This window comes from Prosopis cineraria, unplaced genomic scaffold (genome assembly GCF_029017545.1).
Source record: "Prosopis cineraria cultivar Desert tree isolate PC_DT_omini unplaced genomic scaffold, ASM2901754v1 PC10, whole genome shotgun sequence".
In the NCBI taxonomy this organism is placed as follows: domain Eukaryota; kingdom Viridiplantae; phylum Streptophyta; class Magnoliopsida; order Fabales; family Fabaceae; genus Prosopis; species Prosopis cineraria.
Window position 1 is genome coordinate 11,884,822 of NW_026555341.1, and position 20,095 is coordinate 11,904,916.

A 20,095-nucleotide genomic window follows, 5' to 3' on the forward strand; every position below is an offset into this window, starting at 1 on the left:
CCATATGAATTTTTAACTCCTTTTCTTTTTTGAAAAGTTTTATCCTTGGAACCTATGGGCCTACCACACTTCAAGTAGGCCTTAAACTTATTTATTGTGAACAATTGTCTAAAAAGGACATTAATCTTAATTAGAGCATTGGTAACTAAAATATTTGGTTTAGTCACTCTTTTTAGGTTACCAAATGCATTTGGTAATTGATTTGCTAAAGTTTGTAATTGAATTATGTTTCAAACTTGTTATTCACATTGTTTTGTACAAAAATTTAGATGCGACAATGATAATTCATTCTAGCTAATTTTTTTTCCAACTACTTCTTTTCTCCCCTCAAATGTTGAAAAAATTGATTCATCAAAATAATAATAAGCTAAATGTGCTATGAATAACTCTCTAGTTAATGGTTTAAGATATCTTATTATTGACGGAGATTCATATCCAACATACATTCCTACCCTTCTTTGAGATCCTATCTTTGTGCGCTATAGTTGAGCAATTGGAATATAAATTGCACACTTAACAATTTTAAGATGGAAAATGTTAGGCTCTCGACCTAAAATCATTTGTAAAAGGAAGAGTGTTGATAGCTTGTTGGCTTGATGTGAATTAATGTTTTAGTATACATGATTGCATGTCCCTAAAAAGCTATTGAGAGTTTTAATAGTATGAGCAATGTTCTTGCAATTAATTTTAAATGTTTAATAAATGATTTTATGAGTCCATTTTGTGTATAAACATGTGAACTTAGCAACATTGTCAAGGCACATTTTCTCAATTGAATAATTAGGAAAATGAGCTCTTAATCAAATCAATTGACCAAGCAATCTTGCAAATGCCTTGTTGTGAGTTGACAGTAAGCAAAGATATGATCATCTGGTTTATGTATCAATCAAAACATGAAATATTTCAATGGTCCACATGGTAGGTGAATTGGTCCAGAAATATCTTCTTATATAAAATCTAACAAGTCTATTGATGATTCAATTCCAATTTTGATTTGTGATGGTTGGATAATCAATTTCTCTTAGAAGCAAGCATCACATGAAAAACTATTAGATTGAAGAATCTGCTAGCTCTTCAAGTCATGTTTGTATGTTCTTTCTATTATTTTTTGCATTATAATTGATCCAGGATAGCCCAACTGGTCATGCCAAACAAGGAACATGTGATTTGTAAACTTCTAGTTTAAAATGGTATGTATATGTATAGTATAATTTGAAAGAGAATGCAGGCAATCTTTTCAATACACATTTTCATTTGAGCTAATACTTTTTGTAATATAAAGATATTTAACATTCTTATCATTCATCATCTCAATGTGATAGCTATTTTTTTAATGTCTTTGAAGCTTAATAAATTCGTATGAGACTTGAATAAAAGGAATGTAATGCATTATCAATATGCCAATTTTTTCCTCTTGGTAATGTTATACTAGCTCTTCCCATTCAATTAATTTTGTATTACCACATATAGTACTAAATAAGCTTATTTCCTTACTAAATTTGAAAAATATCTTATATAATTGAGAATTTTATGCATCATAGCAATATCCACAAGGCAGATATTTGCATAATTAATGTTGGTGCCGACTGCAAAAATAATTGTTCTTCAAAACGTTAAGAACAAATATAAGGATTGATGTGCTAAAATACATAAAACATGAATTCTAATAAAAATATAAAATTTGACATATATTAATATTCCAACATAAACTTCAATATGATAGAAATGCATAAAACATAAACTTTCAGTACAAAAAATAAATGAAATTAAAATGTATATTAATTTTATGTAAGATAAATTTTATTGACTGTAATATTTAGGATTATAGAAAAGAATCTCTTTAAAGATGATAAAGCCTTTTGAATCACTACCCTTCAAGGCTATGACATTTTGTAACAATTAAATGGCCATCCCAATTGCACAAAATTTATATCAATAATTGGGCCACAAAATGATCTTTTATAGAATAATTATGATCAAAACTAATATAGATTTTGATCATATAATTATAAAATAAAGCTTGGCTAATGGCCATAAAATCACATAATTCACTATGACTATAAACTAATCTTTTATTTATATAATAATGAAAATTTAGAGTGATATGGCCATAATCAAAATAACATATATGGTTACTAATCATGTTATTGCAAGAATATTAAAGAGACCAAAAGAATAAAAACAATACACACACATGCATACATATTCTCTATCAAAATATTGAGGAGCAAAAGATGACATTTACATGTCTACCACTCCACTCATAAATTAACCACCCAATCAAAAGAAATAAAAAAAAACATATTTAAGTTTGATTGCTTGGTGATATCATCACATTGACGTGATGGGAAATACAATATATATATATATATATATATAATGAATTAAAATAAATATTTGAATGTACTTATCTTGATGATCTATATTATATTGCGTGGATATTTTTAAGATTCACTTTAGGTTTTATGAATAATTTTATGATCTACTTTATATTTTATATGAATAATTTTAGAATTCTTTTTATGTTATGTGTGGATAACTTTAGGGTTCAAACAAATTATATATATATATATAATGAATTAAAAATAAAAAATTGAATGCACACTAAATAAATAAATAAATAAATAATTGAATGTAGATATTTTTAAGATCTACATTATATTGTGTGGATAACTTCAAAATACACTTTATCTTTTATATGAATAATTTTAGGATCCATTTTATATAGATAATTTAAAGATCCATTTTGTATTTTATATGGATACTTTGAGGATCCATTTTATGTTATGTGTAGATCACTTTATTATCCAAACAAATTATATTTAAACAAAGAATTAAAATAAAAAATTGAATGTGCGATAAACAAACAAATAAATAAATGTAGATATTTTCAAAATCTACATAATATTGCATGAATAAGTTCAAGATTCACTTTAAATTTTGTGAATATCTTCATGGTTAACTGTACATTATTTGTTGAAAAATTTAGGATGCACTCAATGTTTTGTGCGGATAACTTTTAGATCTATTCTATATGTTATTTGTGTATAACTTTAGCATCTACTCTATATTATATGTAGATAACTTCTAGATTCACTCTATGCTACGTGTGAATAATTTCAATACCCACTTTTTCTAAAATTTAAGTATTGTACCTTAAACTTATGGATGTGGCATATGATACACAATTTAATTAAGAAAAGATGGAAATAACCGACAAAATGAATTCGATAAATCAATAACAAGTAAATATATTATAGAGGTTGACTTATTTTTCAAGAAAGTGAGCCTCCATTCATATTAGGGATGTTCATTGGCAATGAATAACAAAAATAGAAGTACACACCCAATGAGGTTAAGAGTGGAACAATCATGTTGATAATGTATTATGAAATAAATAAAGATTTAGAAGAAGAGAAGAGAAATATTAAAAGGAGAACATATTTAGAGAGTGAGAGAATATATTATTCTCATTTTAGTGTATTGTATGCAACTGAAGTACTTTCTATTTATAGATACAAATGTAACTGACTATAATAAATAAAATATATAAAATAATAATAAATAAAAAATATTGAAATAGAAAAAACATATCAACATTCACGTAATATTTTAAATATTCACAACAATTCTCTTTCTTTTTTTCTTATCTTTATTTAATCTAATTAATATTTACCGAACATTAAAAAAAAAACAGCAAAACAAAAGCAAAACGCAATTAGGGTGATGATAATGTCAATTCATTCCCAAGATAACGTTCCACTTTGATAGAATGTGGGTCAGATGACTCCGGAAATGGAACACTCGTTATTTTCTTCTTATTCTTCTTTTTTTTACTGCAATTTTTAGTCCCTCAAATTTATCTTAATTATTTATTTAGTTTATTGAATTAAATTTTTGTCAATTTAGTCTCTTGAGTTTACTTCAACTATAAATTTAATTCTTATTATTTAAAAAGGAGGTTAAATTGTTAAAATTTGCTGATATAAAAAACAGAATATTGATAGCTGTCATGTACATTAATGAAAAGAAGTATAATTATTTAGGTAAGAGAAATATACTCCAAAATTTTAAAAAACAAAAGAACAAAACATAGTGTAAGTGATTATATTGATAAAAATTCAAACATACTTTACATATTAGCATATCTTGAGAATCAATTTATATTTTAAAACTTAAAGAATTCACATAAAAATTTAAGAAAATATAGTAAAACAAATCAATAAAAATTAAATTTTAAAAAATTAAATTGATAGCTGAAATAAATTTGAAGAAATAAAAATTTTATTATTTTTTTCAGATTATCCAGAGTGGTTTCTTTTGCCAAAGAAGCAGAAGAAATGAAAACTTTTAGGTCAATTCCTAAAAAGGTAAATTGAGAGAGTAAAGTGAAAAGAAATAAAAGAAACAAAATGAAAAGATGAAGAGAAAGAAATATTGTAATCAAGGATATAATATAATTTATTTTATATTTAGGCAAATGAAAATAATGACGGCATAAAAGAACAACGAGTTAAATCACATCCATTTTCAATTCTTAATTAATTGTTGAAATCACTTTTTATATTTTAAGTTATTATTTTTTAACTTAAATAAATAGGAAAAAATATAAAGAATGATAATTTTAAACTTCAATACCCTTATTTGGCTAAAAAATTAAAAAATCAAATATCACAATCAGTCTCCTATCATAATATCATCTGTTAAAAAAAAAACTTATTATTTTTTTAAAAAACTAAAGCATCTTCAGTGTCAATAAAGATAAGAGATTTCAAGATTAAGATCAAGCTCATTCATTTAAGTTTAAAAAATATTAATTTTTAAATATTTTATAGATTTTATAAAAAATGATTTATTCTATAAAAAAGCAGATTCTTTTTGTTTAGTTACAATTTAAAAAAGTAAGGGATAAAATAATTTTTAATCTCTTATGTTTGGAGGTTCTATTGATTTAGTTCCTTAACTTTAATTTCTTTCATTTGAGTCCTTAACCTTTATTTTAGTTATCAAGTCACTCCTTTAAATTTTGTAAGGTAGAATAGCCCTAAAAAAAAGCTAATGTGAAAATTAGATTGCTAACATGAAATATACACATCGATTAACTAAAATACATCAGCCAAACTTGGCAAGTGCTAATTACTTATTAGAAATTCACGTGTATATTCGACATCAGCAATTCAATTTCCACGTCAGTTTTTAAGGGCTATTTTGTCGTACAAAACATAAAGGAGTGACTTGATAACTCAAGCAAATGTTGAGGACTTTAAATGATAGAAATTAAAATCGATGGACCAACTTAGCTTGATAGAACTTTCAATATAAGGACTAAAAATTGTACTCCCGCCATTCATAAAATATATTTATTATTTAACTATTTTCAAAATTTATGATATTTTTAAATATTTTCATATTTTTATTATATTTTTCTGATCTATCATGCTCATCTAATTCTTTTCAGAAATCTCAAAATAATAAAAAAAGTCTTTTTTTAAATTTTGATTATTTTTAAAAATTTAAACCAATTAAGATTTTACAGAAGTAAATTTGTCAAAAAAAGTAATATTTTTCATGGAAAAATGTTAAACAAACAGGTAGTAAATAATAACTATAATTTCATATGATAACAAATTAGGAAGAGGTCTCTTCCTCTCGTCTCTTACTTGCTAGTGAATTGTCTGCGTCGTCTCTTACGGCTTCCTCTGTCTTTTGTGAAGCGTCAAAGTCTCATATTTCATTCAGCAAATTGAATCTATACAGCAATTGGCAAGATAACTTTATCAAGAAGAAAGCGATTTTTCAAATGATAGCTTGAAAATTTTTACTTCTAGATGGTCAAATTAAAAAGAGACTTGTCTTTAATTTACTTGTTAATTAATAGTTAAATACATAATGAAATTTGGGCGGCCAAGAAATTAGCCTCTCTCTTACGCTTTCGGAGAACTTCTCACTTAATATGAATGGTAATGGTAATTTACATTTTTTTGGAAATATATGCTGCTTAATCATGACGAAGTTAATTATTAAATATCACTGTTATCATGATTTTTTAAGAATAATTAATTATTAAATACTCCCTCCGTTAAAAAATGTAAAGTATTTTTTGAAGAATTGGATGTTAAAAAATTAATGCATTTTTAGACTTTTGAGGTGTAATTATTATCTTTTTTTTAAATGCCCCTATTAATAATGGTTTTATTTTTATTTTAAGGTATTTAATAGAGATAAATATGAAAAAATAAGGTTAGTTTAAAAGTAAGTAACTACTTTATTGGGGAATAAAATTTCGTTAAAAATGTCTTAAATTTTTTAAGGGAGAAAGTAAGTCAGTACTATTTGAAGCAATCAATTAATACAAGACAAAAGAGTATAGTTACTAATTACTATATGATTTTATACATTCAATAATTGAATATATCATCATTAAAGAATATGTATTTTCAAAAATATAAAATCTTTTTGATATAACTAACTATTATCTAATATGCTAAAATATGAAAAATTCTCTCGAGCCTTGAATTAGTTGTATATAATTTTCTTAACATTTTCAAATTTAAAATTAATTTTCTTGACTTTTTATTTTTTTATTTCTTTTTATCCTAAATCCCTTACCGTTAATTTTTCTGTTAACTTATTAATTTAGACTATCACGTCAGGTTAGTTAGGACTATGTGGCATCTGATACATAATAAAAGCAATTCAGTATGTAGTGCTTTCATATGTCAGGTTAGTTAGAACTATGTGGCATCTGATACATAATAAAAGCAATTCAGTATGTAGTGCTTTCATATGTCAGGTTAGTTAGAACTATGTGGCATCTGATACATAATTAATAAAAGCAATTCAGTATGTAGTGCTTTCATGCATAAAAATTCATGGTGATTTTACTGTACAAAAACAATAAAATTGAATATAATGTTTGTAAGACAAAAGCCAAAACTAAATTCCATAGTGGCAATGGTATTTCATTGAATATTCATTAAAAGAAAACTGAAAGTGAATTATCTCATTTTGAACTAAAACCGACAGAAGCAATAACATTTCATTATTCTTTTTTCATAAAAAGGAATAACAAGGAACTAAACAACAATATTAATGTCTTGTACCAAAATTACATCTAAGCCTGGGGGAGATGAAATCCAACTAACACATGAAAGAGCCAACTTGGCAAGCATGTCAGCATCTTCATTTGCATCTCAAAATTTTCTGACTGTGTACCACCCATTCTTGAGTCAGAAGTGCTTGAATTTCAACAGTAATTCTAGTGTTTGGGCGATCACAGGGTGTGACACTATGTATCGCATCAATTGCTTCAAAAGAGTGAGACTTTAGGATAATCTTCCTATAACCAAGATCACAAGCCAACTTAAGGCCTCATGTAAAAGCCTGCAGTTCAAAACAAAGGGAGTCACCATCATTCATTTTATATAGAAAGCTTGCTCTAAACACTCTCGTAAATCATTTATCTACATTTAGAGCTAATGTATAAGTTAGAGAAAGCACCATCCTCATTGAGCTTTAGCCAATTGTCTTTCAGTAGACTCTAGGCTCCATCAAGAATAAGTAGCAACATTAGTAGTTGTTTTGTTTTTAAAAATACCTTGTTCCCTTGTTGCCAAAAAAGCCAACACGCTATAGAAAAGTAGGAATTCCATGGAACTCCAAGCTTAAGTTGCTGAGACCACATGTTCGATATGATCCACTCCTTTAGCTCTGCTCCAAAAAATGCTTGTTTGTCTCTAAGATCAAGAATCTCCAACTAGAATCTTTTCGTATCTGGACTATCATGCAACATGTGTTTGATGTCCTCTACCTCATTCTTGCAAATCTCACAATGGTCATCTATGCATTTGTTGCTTTTTACAACCTATATTAGTAAGCAACTTGTTATTATAAGAAACTCCTAAAAAGGTCTTACATCTTCCATATCCTTCTCCAAGTAGTGTCACATGTTGCAAGAGGTAGGGATAGGGATTCATATGTAAGCCTTCATATTCAAGCACAAAAGTCCTACCAAAAATTTTAAGAGTAAACAAAAGCTGTAAGTGAAGATCAAGTTCAACACACACTCTTACAAACCAACCTTGGGACCTCATCGAAGTGACTAAATCCACCTTTAATGTTCTACTTATCATAGAACCAAGCACCATATCTACTCTTGGTTATAAAAGTCCACAAACACTATATGGATTTGCACTTATGCAGCAATTTTCTGGTGAGCATCAACCATTGTGGGATCAAAGTTTGGTCTCCATCTCTGGACTAGCACATATTAATCAACCACCATCCAAGGTCCTTCTAGATAAACATACTTAAGATCTTCATCAATCTTAAAAGAGACAATGGAATAATCATTTTGTAAATCAAGAAGTTTAAAAGGTTGAGAAGTTTTTTCCAAATATTTCCCAATTTTGATTGCAACTTATATAGAGAAATGCTCATCCCTAAGGTTTTAATGATGAATGGTGAACCCTTAGTCGCCTTGGGTTATCAAATTTTACTAGAATATAGAAGTAAGTATTCTAGATTATTTCCTTAGAGAGCAAAGCATATAAATTATTGTTCAAATGCTACAATTTAATCTGAATTTTCAAGTGACTAAACTAACTCTGTAATGCAACAATAAATGTTTGTAAATTTTTGTTTCAGTTGGAATGAAATGAATGATGATTATGGTAAGCCCAAGTCAGATTTCCTAACATTAATCATTGATTTCCAGAATTATAACATCATAAACTTTCTTGATTAACATACTTTGAGACACTTAGAAGCCTCTAAGTATGGTGCACCATTAGACTCAATGGACACTAAATTAATTAGGTCAAGTGAATTTAAAAATTAACACTATGTTTAGCCTTGTTCTACACAAGTTTTAAACCAAAACTAGTGGAAGTAAAACACCTTAAGTCAAATTCATATAACCAATATGGATCTTACTCAAGTCTACACAAGAACTTGAACAAGAATCTGCAAGAACTTATGAAATAACTCTAGAACATCAAGGTAAATTATAAATTTCAAAACTGAAAATAGCATGAAAATCTAAATTCAATATTCATATTCTCATCAAATCTAAATTAGAATCACAAAATCTTCAACTACAACAGAGGTCCAGAATTCGAATTCCTTAATTAATCAAGACAAGAACATGAAATCAAGAAAATAAATAACAATTACAAATCTGAAAATCTCATAATGTCAAGTCATCTTTCTTAGAGCTCTAAATGATCAGCTTCTTATGCTCTTCTTCTTCACTTGAATCAGACCTTGAGAAGCCTCCATGAATGTATGAGATGAAGATTAGATCTGGAATTAGTGTGTGCTGGATGAAATTATGGAATTGAAGGAATGGAATGAAATTGGTGCTGGATCAAAGAGAATCAATGAATGAAAAGAGGAGATGAAGAAACGTGAATATGGAGAAGAGAAAAGAAGGAAACAAATCTGGACAGAGATGAATAATGATTTGGACGTTGGAATCACGGCTAAATGTTGAAGAACAGATCTAGACTTGATGGAGCAATAATGAACATGTGAAACTTGATGAAGGAAAATGAGAGCAATGGATCTAGAAAAATGGAGAGAAAATATGGACGAAAATTGAGAGAAAAATGAGAGAAAATTTGGATGAAGAGAGAGAGAGAGAGTGGAATGTGAAGAATATCGCTCTAATATGAAATCTAGGCTTATGTATGTGTGAATAATGTGAATGGGTGATAATTCTAAAGCTAAATGGTGATGAAACCAAAGTTCCAGATCTGCATGTGGCTAATTATGAGCTGGAAAAATAAATTAAAATTGAGTAAATAAATCTAAAAAAATCAGAGGAAGAATGGTGCCAATATGATTTGGAAGGAAGCATAGAAATTGTGAATGAAATGTAGACCATATGACTTCAATTAAGCTTCAGCTAGCTGCCACATGGACTCTTCATGGATTCAGATATGAAGTCACGCATCTTATATTCTTGGTTTGCCTCATCATGATGTCATCTTAATGTTTCATTTGGATCATCTTCTAATTCATGCACAAAATGCACTTCTTTAGGCCTTATGATGATGTCATTCTAATCTCTTTCTTGCATCAGATTTAATTCACGCATATATGGTTCCTACTTCACATATGATGATGTCATCTTATGATTCCTCAAGTTTGATCCTAATTTCACACCCAACATGCTCCTTCAAGACTTTTATTCCTTCCTCAAATAAATTTTTAAATGGCACCAACTTAGCTCTTTAATTCTGAAATTAAAATGCCAAATAAGTTATTTCTTGCTTTTGAATTTTCTAATGAAGTTGACTTAGTTTTTTCCCCTTAGTTTCAAATTTGCTTCTTCAAGAATCTAAAAATAAAAGATATAAAACTAAATAAATCCTAAAAAACAATTAAAAAAGAAAGGAAAGAGAATTAAGGCCCAATATCACAATTAGGGTATGAAAGTGTCAAAATAATCATCAAATAGCATTATGAGGGTCTATAAAGTCAATATGTAAAAGACAATTAAAAATCAAGAAATAAACCCTAATAGACATGATTTAATGTCAAAAACCAAGTGTATAATATGTAAAACATGAGATAGATCAATGAGCGATTTCTTTCATAGTGCACACCAAGATTCATACTGTGCTTGTGTGATTTGGAAAGTGGGGTCTTGTTTTTTATCTTGTCCACTACTAGCTCTTGGAAAACATTATCTAAAGGAAGAGTCCATGAAAAAACACTTCAGACCTTCAATATGATCCTTCCATGCATCTGCCATAGTAGATTTGCAGATGATTTGATTAGCCTTGGCCTGTGTGTCAATGTTTAAGACTTTATCCCTATAAGAGATTGGTTCTTGCTGATTTCCACTGGCCTTCATCTTAAAAACATCACCATCACCCTTTTTTTCAAAATTTTTTCCTGCTTCTAGAGAGGATATTGGCTTCCTCCACCGTCCTTCTCCCTTCCACATTACTTATCATGCTGTCACGTTGCTCATAGAGAGAGAATTTTACAGAGAATAAGAATTTCATTATTATCAATAAAAAAATAAATTTTTGAAATGAGTGAAACATGTCACATTTTAATAAGAACAACAAGCATTTCATTTTGAAAAGTGACGAGCAAAGCTTGGACCATGAAAGCTTATTACAAACCAATTGAGTACCTAAATTAACTAGCAAGGGGTTGTTTCACTTTAACCAATGGTTTTGAATTCAAGAAGAAATGTAACAATAAAAGTCTATAGAGTATGTTGCCTATAAGATCTGCTTACTTAAACCTAATCAATACCAAATCCAAGGTAATTAAGGGTCTAACCCTAATAAGGATTATCAAGTTTATTAAATTACATAAATAAGGATCCCAAGTTTTCTTAATGTAAAATACTTCCATAAACTTTCAACATTCATAAATTAGAAATTAAAACATAAAAAAAGAAAGAATCAAAACATTTGCATATAAACACCAAATTATTGAACTCTGTATAAAATAGCATGCATCGCGGCTTATTATAGGTACACTGCGGCATGTTTACACCTGTACCATGCGTTGTAGTGTATTGCACAAATTTTGATAGCAAATCCTACTGTCATATGATAGTACTCGAGATAAACTTTTGACACTTCTCATTTTTCCATCTGACGTCCGATTGAGGTGATCTAAGTGTCTATAAAGAGCTTTCTTCTAACTCTAGCTAATAGCACTAGTTTTACAGTTAAATTATTATTCTAACAAAAGTTGGACACCCTTTGCAAAATTCACTCCTTTTTCACAACAACTCATAGTTAGGGTGCCCAAACCACAACATATGTGCCAAAATTCTACACTAACCCTTAGACCACACTTAATAGACCATTTAAGACTCATGCAACATATCACAATCAATCCAAAACACTTATTTCATAAATTCACCACTCAACCCTTTAATTTTCAAAAATATGAGAGGGAGTCAATCATGCATAAAAACATAAAATATTCATCTAATACAACTAAATATACTTCACCCTACTTGCATTAGTATTTTGACCCTGTTTAAACTTTACAATTACATATTAACAGCTCAAGACATAAAATACACAAAATACTTTTAATTATAACGCAAGTAGTTTAAAATTGATCATATATGATCCTGGTTGGCAATAACAACAAAAATACACATGAATGCATTTATGAGGCCTACAAGTAGGATTATACTCAAAATCCTACGCCTTCAATAGTTTTTTTCAATCTTGATCCAATGAACTAGGCCCTGAAATATTGACGAATAAAGGGTGAGTACAACCACTCAATAACTAAAATCAACCTAGTCTATACAGTTGTATATCAATTAATTATGGACGCAAATGGTAATGAACAATTATTATATGCATATATATATATATATATATCAAATATAGCCTCAATCACAAAAACAACAACCAAGTCACCGAGCATACATCACATATCATCAAAAATATCTCAATTACGCATATCACGGGGTCACAAAGATAACAATCATGTGCCCTTAAAAGACATGCCAGACCACAATAATAACAACTATGTGATCAGAACTATAAATACATGATCAATGCTAATTTTATACTCTCTTGTTACCTCTAACATAAAACAAGTGGCTATTCAGTGGTTACGTCCACAACTCAAACTAGCCTAGCCTTTCACTTATGAGGAGCTATTTAGGTGTCGTATCCCTAATCTAGCTTTCTTATAAATCAATAAAGACTAGTTAAGTTCTGGTCTCTTAAAGAATAAGTGGGATAGTCCAGAATCAGCCATCGGACAATAGTTACCTCTCGATTCTAACAGTTGATACCAGGGCAAGCTTTTGATTCTAATAGTAAGGCACTATTACTATGTGAATTTATCAATCTACTTCTCTTCCTAGGCAAAACTCTTGCTAATGATCATGCTATGCAAATAATAACAAGTTGTATGCCATTCAACATACATTAATCACATCATAACATGTTCACATAATTTTTTTCTCCACTATACTTCACATACTAATATCACATAATAACATACTCTCAATCATCATCATTAGTCACATGTGTATAAATATATATATATATATATATATATATTACTTTCAACAATTCAATACAACTTCAAACAGTGACAACTTTACATCAACGTGTATTAAAAACACCAAACAAGTTCTAAATTGTTAAATTTAACAAATAACTAATTAATAAAACAAACTAGATCTTTTTCCAATTATCTCAAACTTTTGAGAGATCTAAGGTTTATCTCTTGAAACACAAACTTTCAAAGCTTGCCAAATAACTTGAATGGTGCCAAAACCATTAATCTATAATGAAATCAAAAGGATATTCATTGTTACCTGATATTTAGGTAATTTTCAACATTCCAACTACTCATTCTCCCTTTTGTCAAAGTCGCTCTCAATCATGCCAATGGGTTTACTAGGTCCCAATACTCACATTGTCATTAATGAATTAGCAACGCCAATAATAGCTATTAAACACTCCCAACAACTCTCATAAATACAACTTTTCATATATTAATGGCCTTCAACAAACAACAACTCAAAAAACCCTTAATGTAGGATTTAAATACTTTAAACAACTCCCATTATATCTATTTTAGCTAATGGGTTCAGACTTATAGCTCATATAGACTGAAAATCATTCTCCTAACTCAAACCCTAACTTTAACCTTCATGAAAATGGAAGGAAAGGGGAGAGAGAAGCAAAATGCAATTACCTTGGGTGCTAGGAAACTTCAAAATGTCTCTAATGATCTCCAAATTCGTGCCCTAGTAGAGGTAGTGGCATGCTCTTGTTTTTCCTTTCTCCTCTCTTTTGATTTTTCAAATAGAGTACAACTGGTTTAAGCAAAAATTTGATCGAGCATTGTAGTGTATGGCACAAAGAGGCTCATCCATTGTTGGTTGCCTTTGTATGCCACGATGGACATCCCTCTCGCAACAGCATGTGGCACAAAACAACCCTCTTTAACTTTTTCTCCCTTTTTAATGGCCAGATGGCCCGATTTCACTTTAGACATATATTTAGGGCGGAAATCACAATCAAACACACTTTTTAGACTTCTCTAGCTACACACCACATTAATAAACTTAATTATACTAATTTACCTTAGTTAACAGGGATCGAATTTTCTAGCATGTAGAATATAATAGAGCGTTGTATTTGGTGTGGCTCGTTGGAGCTTTTGGAAAGAAAGGAATAGCCGTATGTATGTTATTGAAGCTGAAGAGAGGGAGGTTTTAGAGCTGAAACATTGTATCGTTGTTTTATATAATATGACAGTCACGGGTTTATTATTAAAAAAAATAAAAGGTCAAGGATACTAATTTAAACTTTAAAACGTGGAGGGTTATATATAACTCATCCAAAATTTAAGAGAATTTTGTATATTTTAACCTATTTTAATATTAATCATATGCATATTCGAGCATTAATTGGACCAACAGGTACCTGTTTCAATACGTCAATGGTTATATTAGAGAAGTAAGTGGGTATAAATTAAAATTCTTTTCACGTAACCTGAGGCTCGGCTATATCATATATTGATTAAACAAAATATAATATTATTATTCATTTAATTAACAATATTTCTAAAAAGTTGATAAATAAGATAACATAATGGCATCGTATAATCTATGTAACCAACCCTACCTAATAAAATATGGCTTCTTTTTCTTGTTGTTATTCTATAATATATATTACTCCTTCAATTTTATTAACACAAGTATGTTTAAAAAAATCTCATATTTCGGTGTTTAATAAGCAATTAATTAAATTTTTTTTACTATAGTTTCCTTGCAAAAGCATATTGAAATTACTTTTAGAAAAAAACTATTTAATTAGAAAATGAGAGAAAAAATTCATTAATTGGAAGGGTTGGTTGCGATATTATATGCCCTCTAAACAAGGACAAAACATGAGGAATATTATTTTTTTTAGGGAAATAATTAATATGGGCAACATATAAATAGTTAATCACACACAGCAGCACACAACCCTTTCTCATATCATCAATATGAGTGGGACTGTTGGACCACCTTAATTGTAACCAAACATTTTCAACACGTACACTACATTTGACAACTAAGATCTTTGATGTCTGAAAGCCTCTTTAAGAATTCATCGAAGTCATCTCCTCTGGTCAGCATGTTGATTCTAGCATATCTTGGATCACATCCAAATCGATTCCCACTTCTAGCAAGAACTTTCATTTCCTTGTCCAGATAACTCGTACAGTCTTGGTCCTTCTCACACATCAACCACGCAAAAGCTATAAAGCCAACACCATGTTAGAGACGCTGTTGAACGTCATAACGCTATATATATATATATATATATATAAACTGAACAAGTAAAGGTAAAAATAATGAAAGTATATACATACCAGGATATGTTTCAGATGATTCATTGGTGAAGTTACAGTAGGCTCTTTGAAACTTGGGTAAAATGAAATCATCACTTTGTTTTATGACTTCCCTCAGTTTCTCCCACCTCTCTTTCAAAAGGCGTCTGCTGTACTCAAAGAACAACTCTACAGATTCCTTAGACCCAAATCTGAAATTTTCATAGCTATCACACACAACTTTCATTATCTTAGCAGCACGAGTTTGTGACTCTTTCGACACTCCAATGGAGTTCATCACTATAAATGTCGTCATCTTCTTCGCAATTTCTATGTCTTTCACAATAGCCCACCTTCACAGAACAAAACCAAAGTTAACCCCCGTAAACCCATCACCTATACACAGTGTATAAAGATAAGTGATATTAGGTATTTACGTACCCAATGCGAGAACCAGAGTGACCAGTGCATTTGGAGAAAGTGAAGAGCATAAGGTCATGATTGGCCTTGTGAGTAATGGGAGTGTAGTGAGGCCAGTAATAAGCAAGGTCATGAATCAGCTTCCCTTCACCTCCACACTTGTTGTTCACCATTGGTCTTCTGATACTCCCGTCTGGGTTATTCGGAGACGTCACTATCTCTATGTATGCTTCATTCTTATCATACTTGAGTGCGTCCCCACTCCATCTGTATAGACTTGAGCGTACTATATCCGTCTCGACTGGGTAACCCTGCACTCGCAAGTTGAACGTTACGTTCCCATGAAAGTATCAATTTATTGTCTGCCTCTTAAAAGAGGAAAGCCAACACATAAAAGACATGAATATTAAACCCATTTACTTGAGACTTAAGGAATTCAATAGCATGTTGCAGCAAGTATTAGCGCTGTCTTATGATTGGAGATTTTATATATATATATATATATATATTAACACTAATTGTGTGTGTGTGTGTGTGTGACGGTAGCTAAACATGTTGACCAACAGGGCCATGGAAAATTCCCGAGAAACCCGAAGGACGCGTTTCGTGCATATATGGCAAACCAAGTGAGACAGAAGGGAAGAAGAATATTCTCCTTTCCTTTCGTTTCTGGATTTGTTGGGGCTGCTTGACTTAAAAAAAATTTGGAGAGTCATAGTCAATAAACCTTAAATTATTAATAGCCAATGTTATCGTCGAGGTGTGCAGGGCATGAATCTGCCAATAATGGGAAAAAGAAAACGTTTAGGTAATTAACTCTTGAAGAAACCCACTTGTTGATTTACATAAATTCTTGAACACGTGTAATCTCTATCATGACCTGTATGGCTATATCTATCTGTTCATTATACGATAACCACAGAATCAAAAGGCAAGTTGAACAGAAATTCATTAAGAGAAAACAAATTGTATATCAAAATGTAATAAAGCAAAAATTCAGATGACCATGGAACGTCGACACTCGGTGCCGCGTGCCACCTGTCAACCTCCGTTTTAAAAATGACAATCGGTGCCGCCTACTACGCCGAGCATATTCTAATATGCTAATATATGCATTTCATTTTATCAATTATTCATAATTTGAATTTTGAATAATTTATAAAAAAATTATATTCATTTTATTAGGCTTCACGAGAGTCGCATTTAATTTGATGTATCAAAAACAAGAAACGTATATAAAATCTTGTGATTATGAGTTTGATAAAAAAAGACTAGGTTTTCTAATAAATTTTTTGGCTTATTTGATATAAAATAATTGAGAATATAAAATTCTCTCTCTCATAAATAAATATGGAAACCTGTGTTAAAAATAATTACTTTATTTCCATGTACAAAAGAAGAAAATTTTATGCATGCTGTAGTGGTATAGTATTTTGATGAATTTCTTGTTCTTTTAGGCTGCTTCTCAACATGTCAGGAAAAAACCTCCATAATTAACTGCGGGTCTATCTTGGGTGCTCATCACCTGTGGTGCTTATCAGGGTGATGTGATTTGGACCATCCACATTTTTATCTGGATGGTCTAGATTTAATGGATTATTTTATTTTTTATTTTTATTTATTAAAATAAAAAAATTACAAACATTATAAAAAATTGTTATAAATTTTTTATCATTTTAATTTAAAGATTCTAATTTTATTTTAAAATTTTTATATATTGATTATTCAAATGTATTTCGCATAATTCAGATTTAATAAAAATATAAAATAATTTTTAAAAATATTTATAGAAAAAACATACAAGTCAAAATTTTTAAATTTAGACTGTATAGAATGCATTTGGATCTGAATGATGATAAAAAATTTATTATAATTTTTAGAAATTTTTATTTTAATAAATAGAAAATAAAAAAATAATTTATTAAATTTGAACCATCCAGATTAAAATCTGAACAGTCCAAATCACATCACCCCCAGGTGAGCACCCAAGATGGATCCAATTAATTGCATGACTGGGATATATAAAACACTTGCATAAAGTGTACAAAAGAAAGAGTAGTTGAATCAACAAATGATACTCCAGTTAATAAAAATTTGACACATGACACAACATCATAGGATCAAATTTGCCTCTAATGTGATGATTTTATTAGTAGATAAGTACCTTTATAAATACTTTTTGAGCCTGAAATTTGCTTTGGGCGTGAGAAATTTTAGATGCAACTCATCTAAATTTTTGTTGATAAAAAGAGAGAGATGACTGAATAAAAAATGACTTAATAAAAAATTGTTTCAAAATGACCAGTCGGTTTTTGACCCTTTTTCTCCGATCTTTGACCGATTCCTTGGTGGTCCATTCGACTTAGGTAACATACCGGACCGGATTAATAACTTCCGGTTCAACTGGTTGTACCGTTAAGCTTGATTAATGTGCTATTGGATGAGGGATAGAGAGAGAGAGAGAAGCTTACCGAATAATAAGGAGCAGCGGCGACGACGTTCATAGGGATATCGGCGGGAGAGAGGGAAGAGGAAGAAGAAGAAGAGAGAGCGAAGAGCGAAGCCTGAAAGAGCTGCGTGGAGCCATTTCCGATGACAATGTGCTTATCGTGTGTCTCTGCGTTGCCAACCAGAGCATGAAGCCTTTTAATGGCGTGTCTGAGCTCCGGCGTCATGAACCAACACACACTCCTCAGATCGCTCGCATAGCTCAGAAATTCCCAACCCTTGATCACCACCGTACATTCGTCGCTCATCTTCCTCCAGTACGACTCCAACAACACGGTATCTCCCCTGCAATTCATTCATATCTAAAATATTCAAACCCTTAAACAACAACAATTTCAAACCAGCAACTATTATATCAGATCGAACTTCTTACCGGTCGAGATTGACGACGGAGGAGATTGGAAGAGAAGCATTTGTATCAGAGGAGGGCAAGCCATTGTTGTGGAGATCAGGAACTGCGGGAAGATTTGCCAACATATTGTTGGACTTGTTCTGTACGTACGACGTCGCAACGACTAAGTTCGATCTTCACTCTGTGGAGTTGATTTCTGCTCCATGATTCGGTAGGGGGACATTTCAGAATATTGGGCCTCTCTTTAAAGGGGGTTGGTTTCAGTTGTCAGCGCATGGTGGTGGAATAATTTAAATGATCTAAATTTAAAATATTATTATATTTTATGTTTATAAAAATAAAAAAATTAATTTTTTAATCCTCCAATTTTTAATTCACTTATAACTTAATCCCTCAACTATGACTCGCTGTGTGACTCAGTCCCTCAACTATAACTCGCTTATGATTCAGTCCTTCAACTTTTGAATCATTTACAAATTAATCCCTGAATTTTTGTTAATTTTTTTCCATGTTAATTTATATCTCACATTAATGAGTAAGAGGAGGGTATTTTAAAATAATATATGAGTATTTTTTTATCTCTCTTATTTGATAAGAAATTTTTTTAAAAAAATTAAAAAATAAGGACTGAATTATAAGTGAATCAAAAGTTGAGGGACTGAGTCACAGCGAGTCATAGTTGAGGAACTGAGTTATAATTGAGTTAAAAGTTGAAGGATTAAAAGATGAATTTTTCCAAATAAAAATTTATAAAAGTTATAAAATAATTTTAATAATTTTTTATTTTTAATATGATCTAGATTTAATTTAAATGATCCAATTTAATATTAAGAGTTTTATAATTGATGTATATTGACTATCCAGATATACTTTGCATAGTCCAAATTTAATCTAAATAGTCAATATATATTAATTATAAAAAAATTTAATATTAAATTGGGCCTTTCAAATTAAATCTAGACCATATTAAAAATAAAAATTATTAAAATTAAAATAATTTTAATAATATTCATTTTAATAAATATATAATAATATTTTAAATATGGATCATCTAGATCAAATTTTAAATGGTTCAGATTTCATCATAATAATAAGCACCATGGTTCTCTTCACTATGATGTGCATTGAAACCAATCTTTTCTTTATATATATAATTTGAAAATTAGGTGCCTTTTGGTTCCTCATACACGTTTCTCTTTTTGTGCCTTGGTTTTTTTTTTTTTGGAAACAAAAGATGATTCATTCATATATTAAGAAACAAGATCAAGATACATTTAATAGGTCATTTCTCTCCCCTTCCTCCTCTTCTTGGATAAACAGAGGAGGATGGTTAAAGAAATTATCCTCCATGTTAAATGTCTGAGCAAACTTCGCTAAAGCATCAGCATGCTTCACAAAGTTTCTAGGCATGTAAATAATATTTACAACCCAATTTCTCTTTTTGTGCCTTGTTAAAATATTCATATATACTATTATTCTTGT

At 29.9% G+C, this 20,095-nt stretch overlaps 1 protein-coding gene across 1 annotated transcript; it reads right to left on the reverse strand.

Annotated features, from left to right (window-relative positions):
- Window positions 1–14,897: 14,897 nt before the first annotated feature.
- On the reverse strand, window positions 14,898–18,848 carry LOC129323101 (L-tryptophan--pyruvate aminotransferase 1-like). Its single transcript, XM_054969664.1, has 5 exons — window positions 18,635–18,848; window positions 18,225–18,546; window positions 15,775–16,064; window positions 15,376–15,686; window positions 14,898–15,261 (listed from the first exon to the last, which is right to left on the reverse strand). The coding sequence occupies exons 1-5, from the start codon at window positions 18,736–18,738 to the stop codon at window positions 15,062–15,064; spliced, it is 1,227 nt and encodes a 408-aa protein (XP_054825639.1). The 5' UTR covers window positions 18,739–18,848; the 3' UTR covers window positions 14,898–15,061.
- Window positions 18,849–20,095: the final 1,247 nt, after the last annotated feature.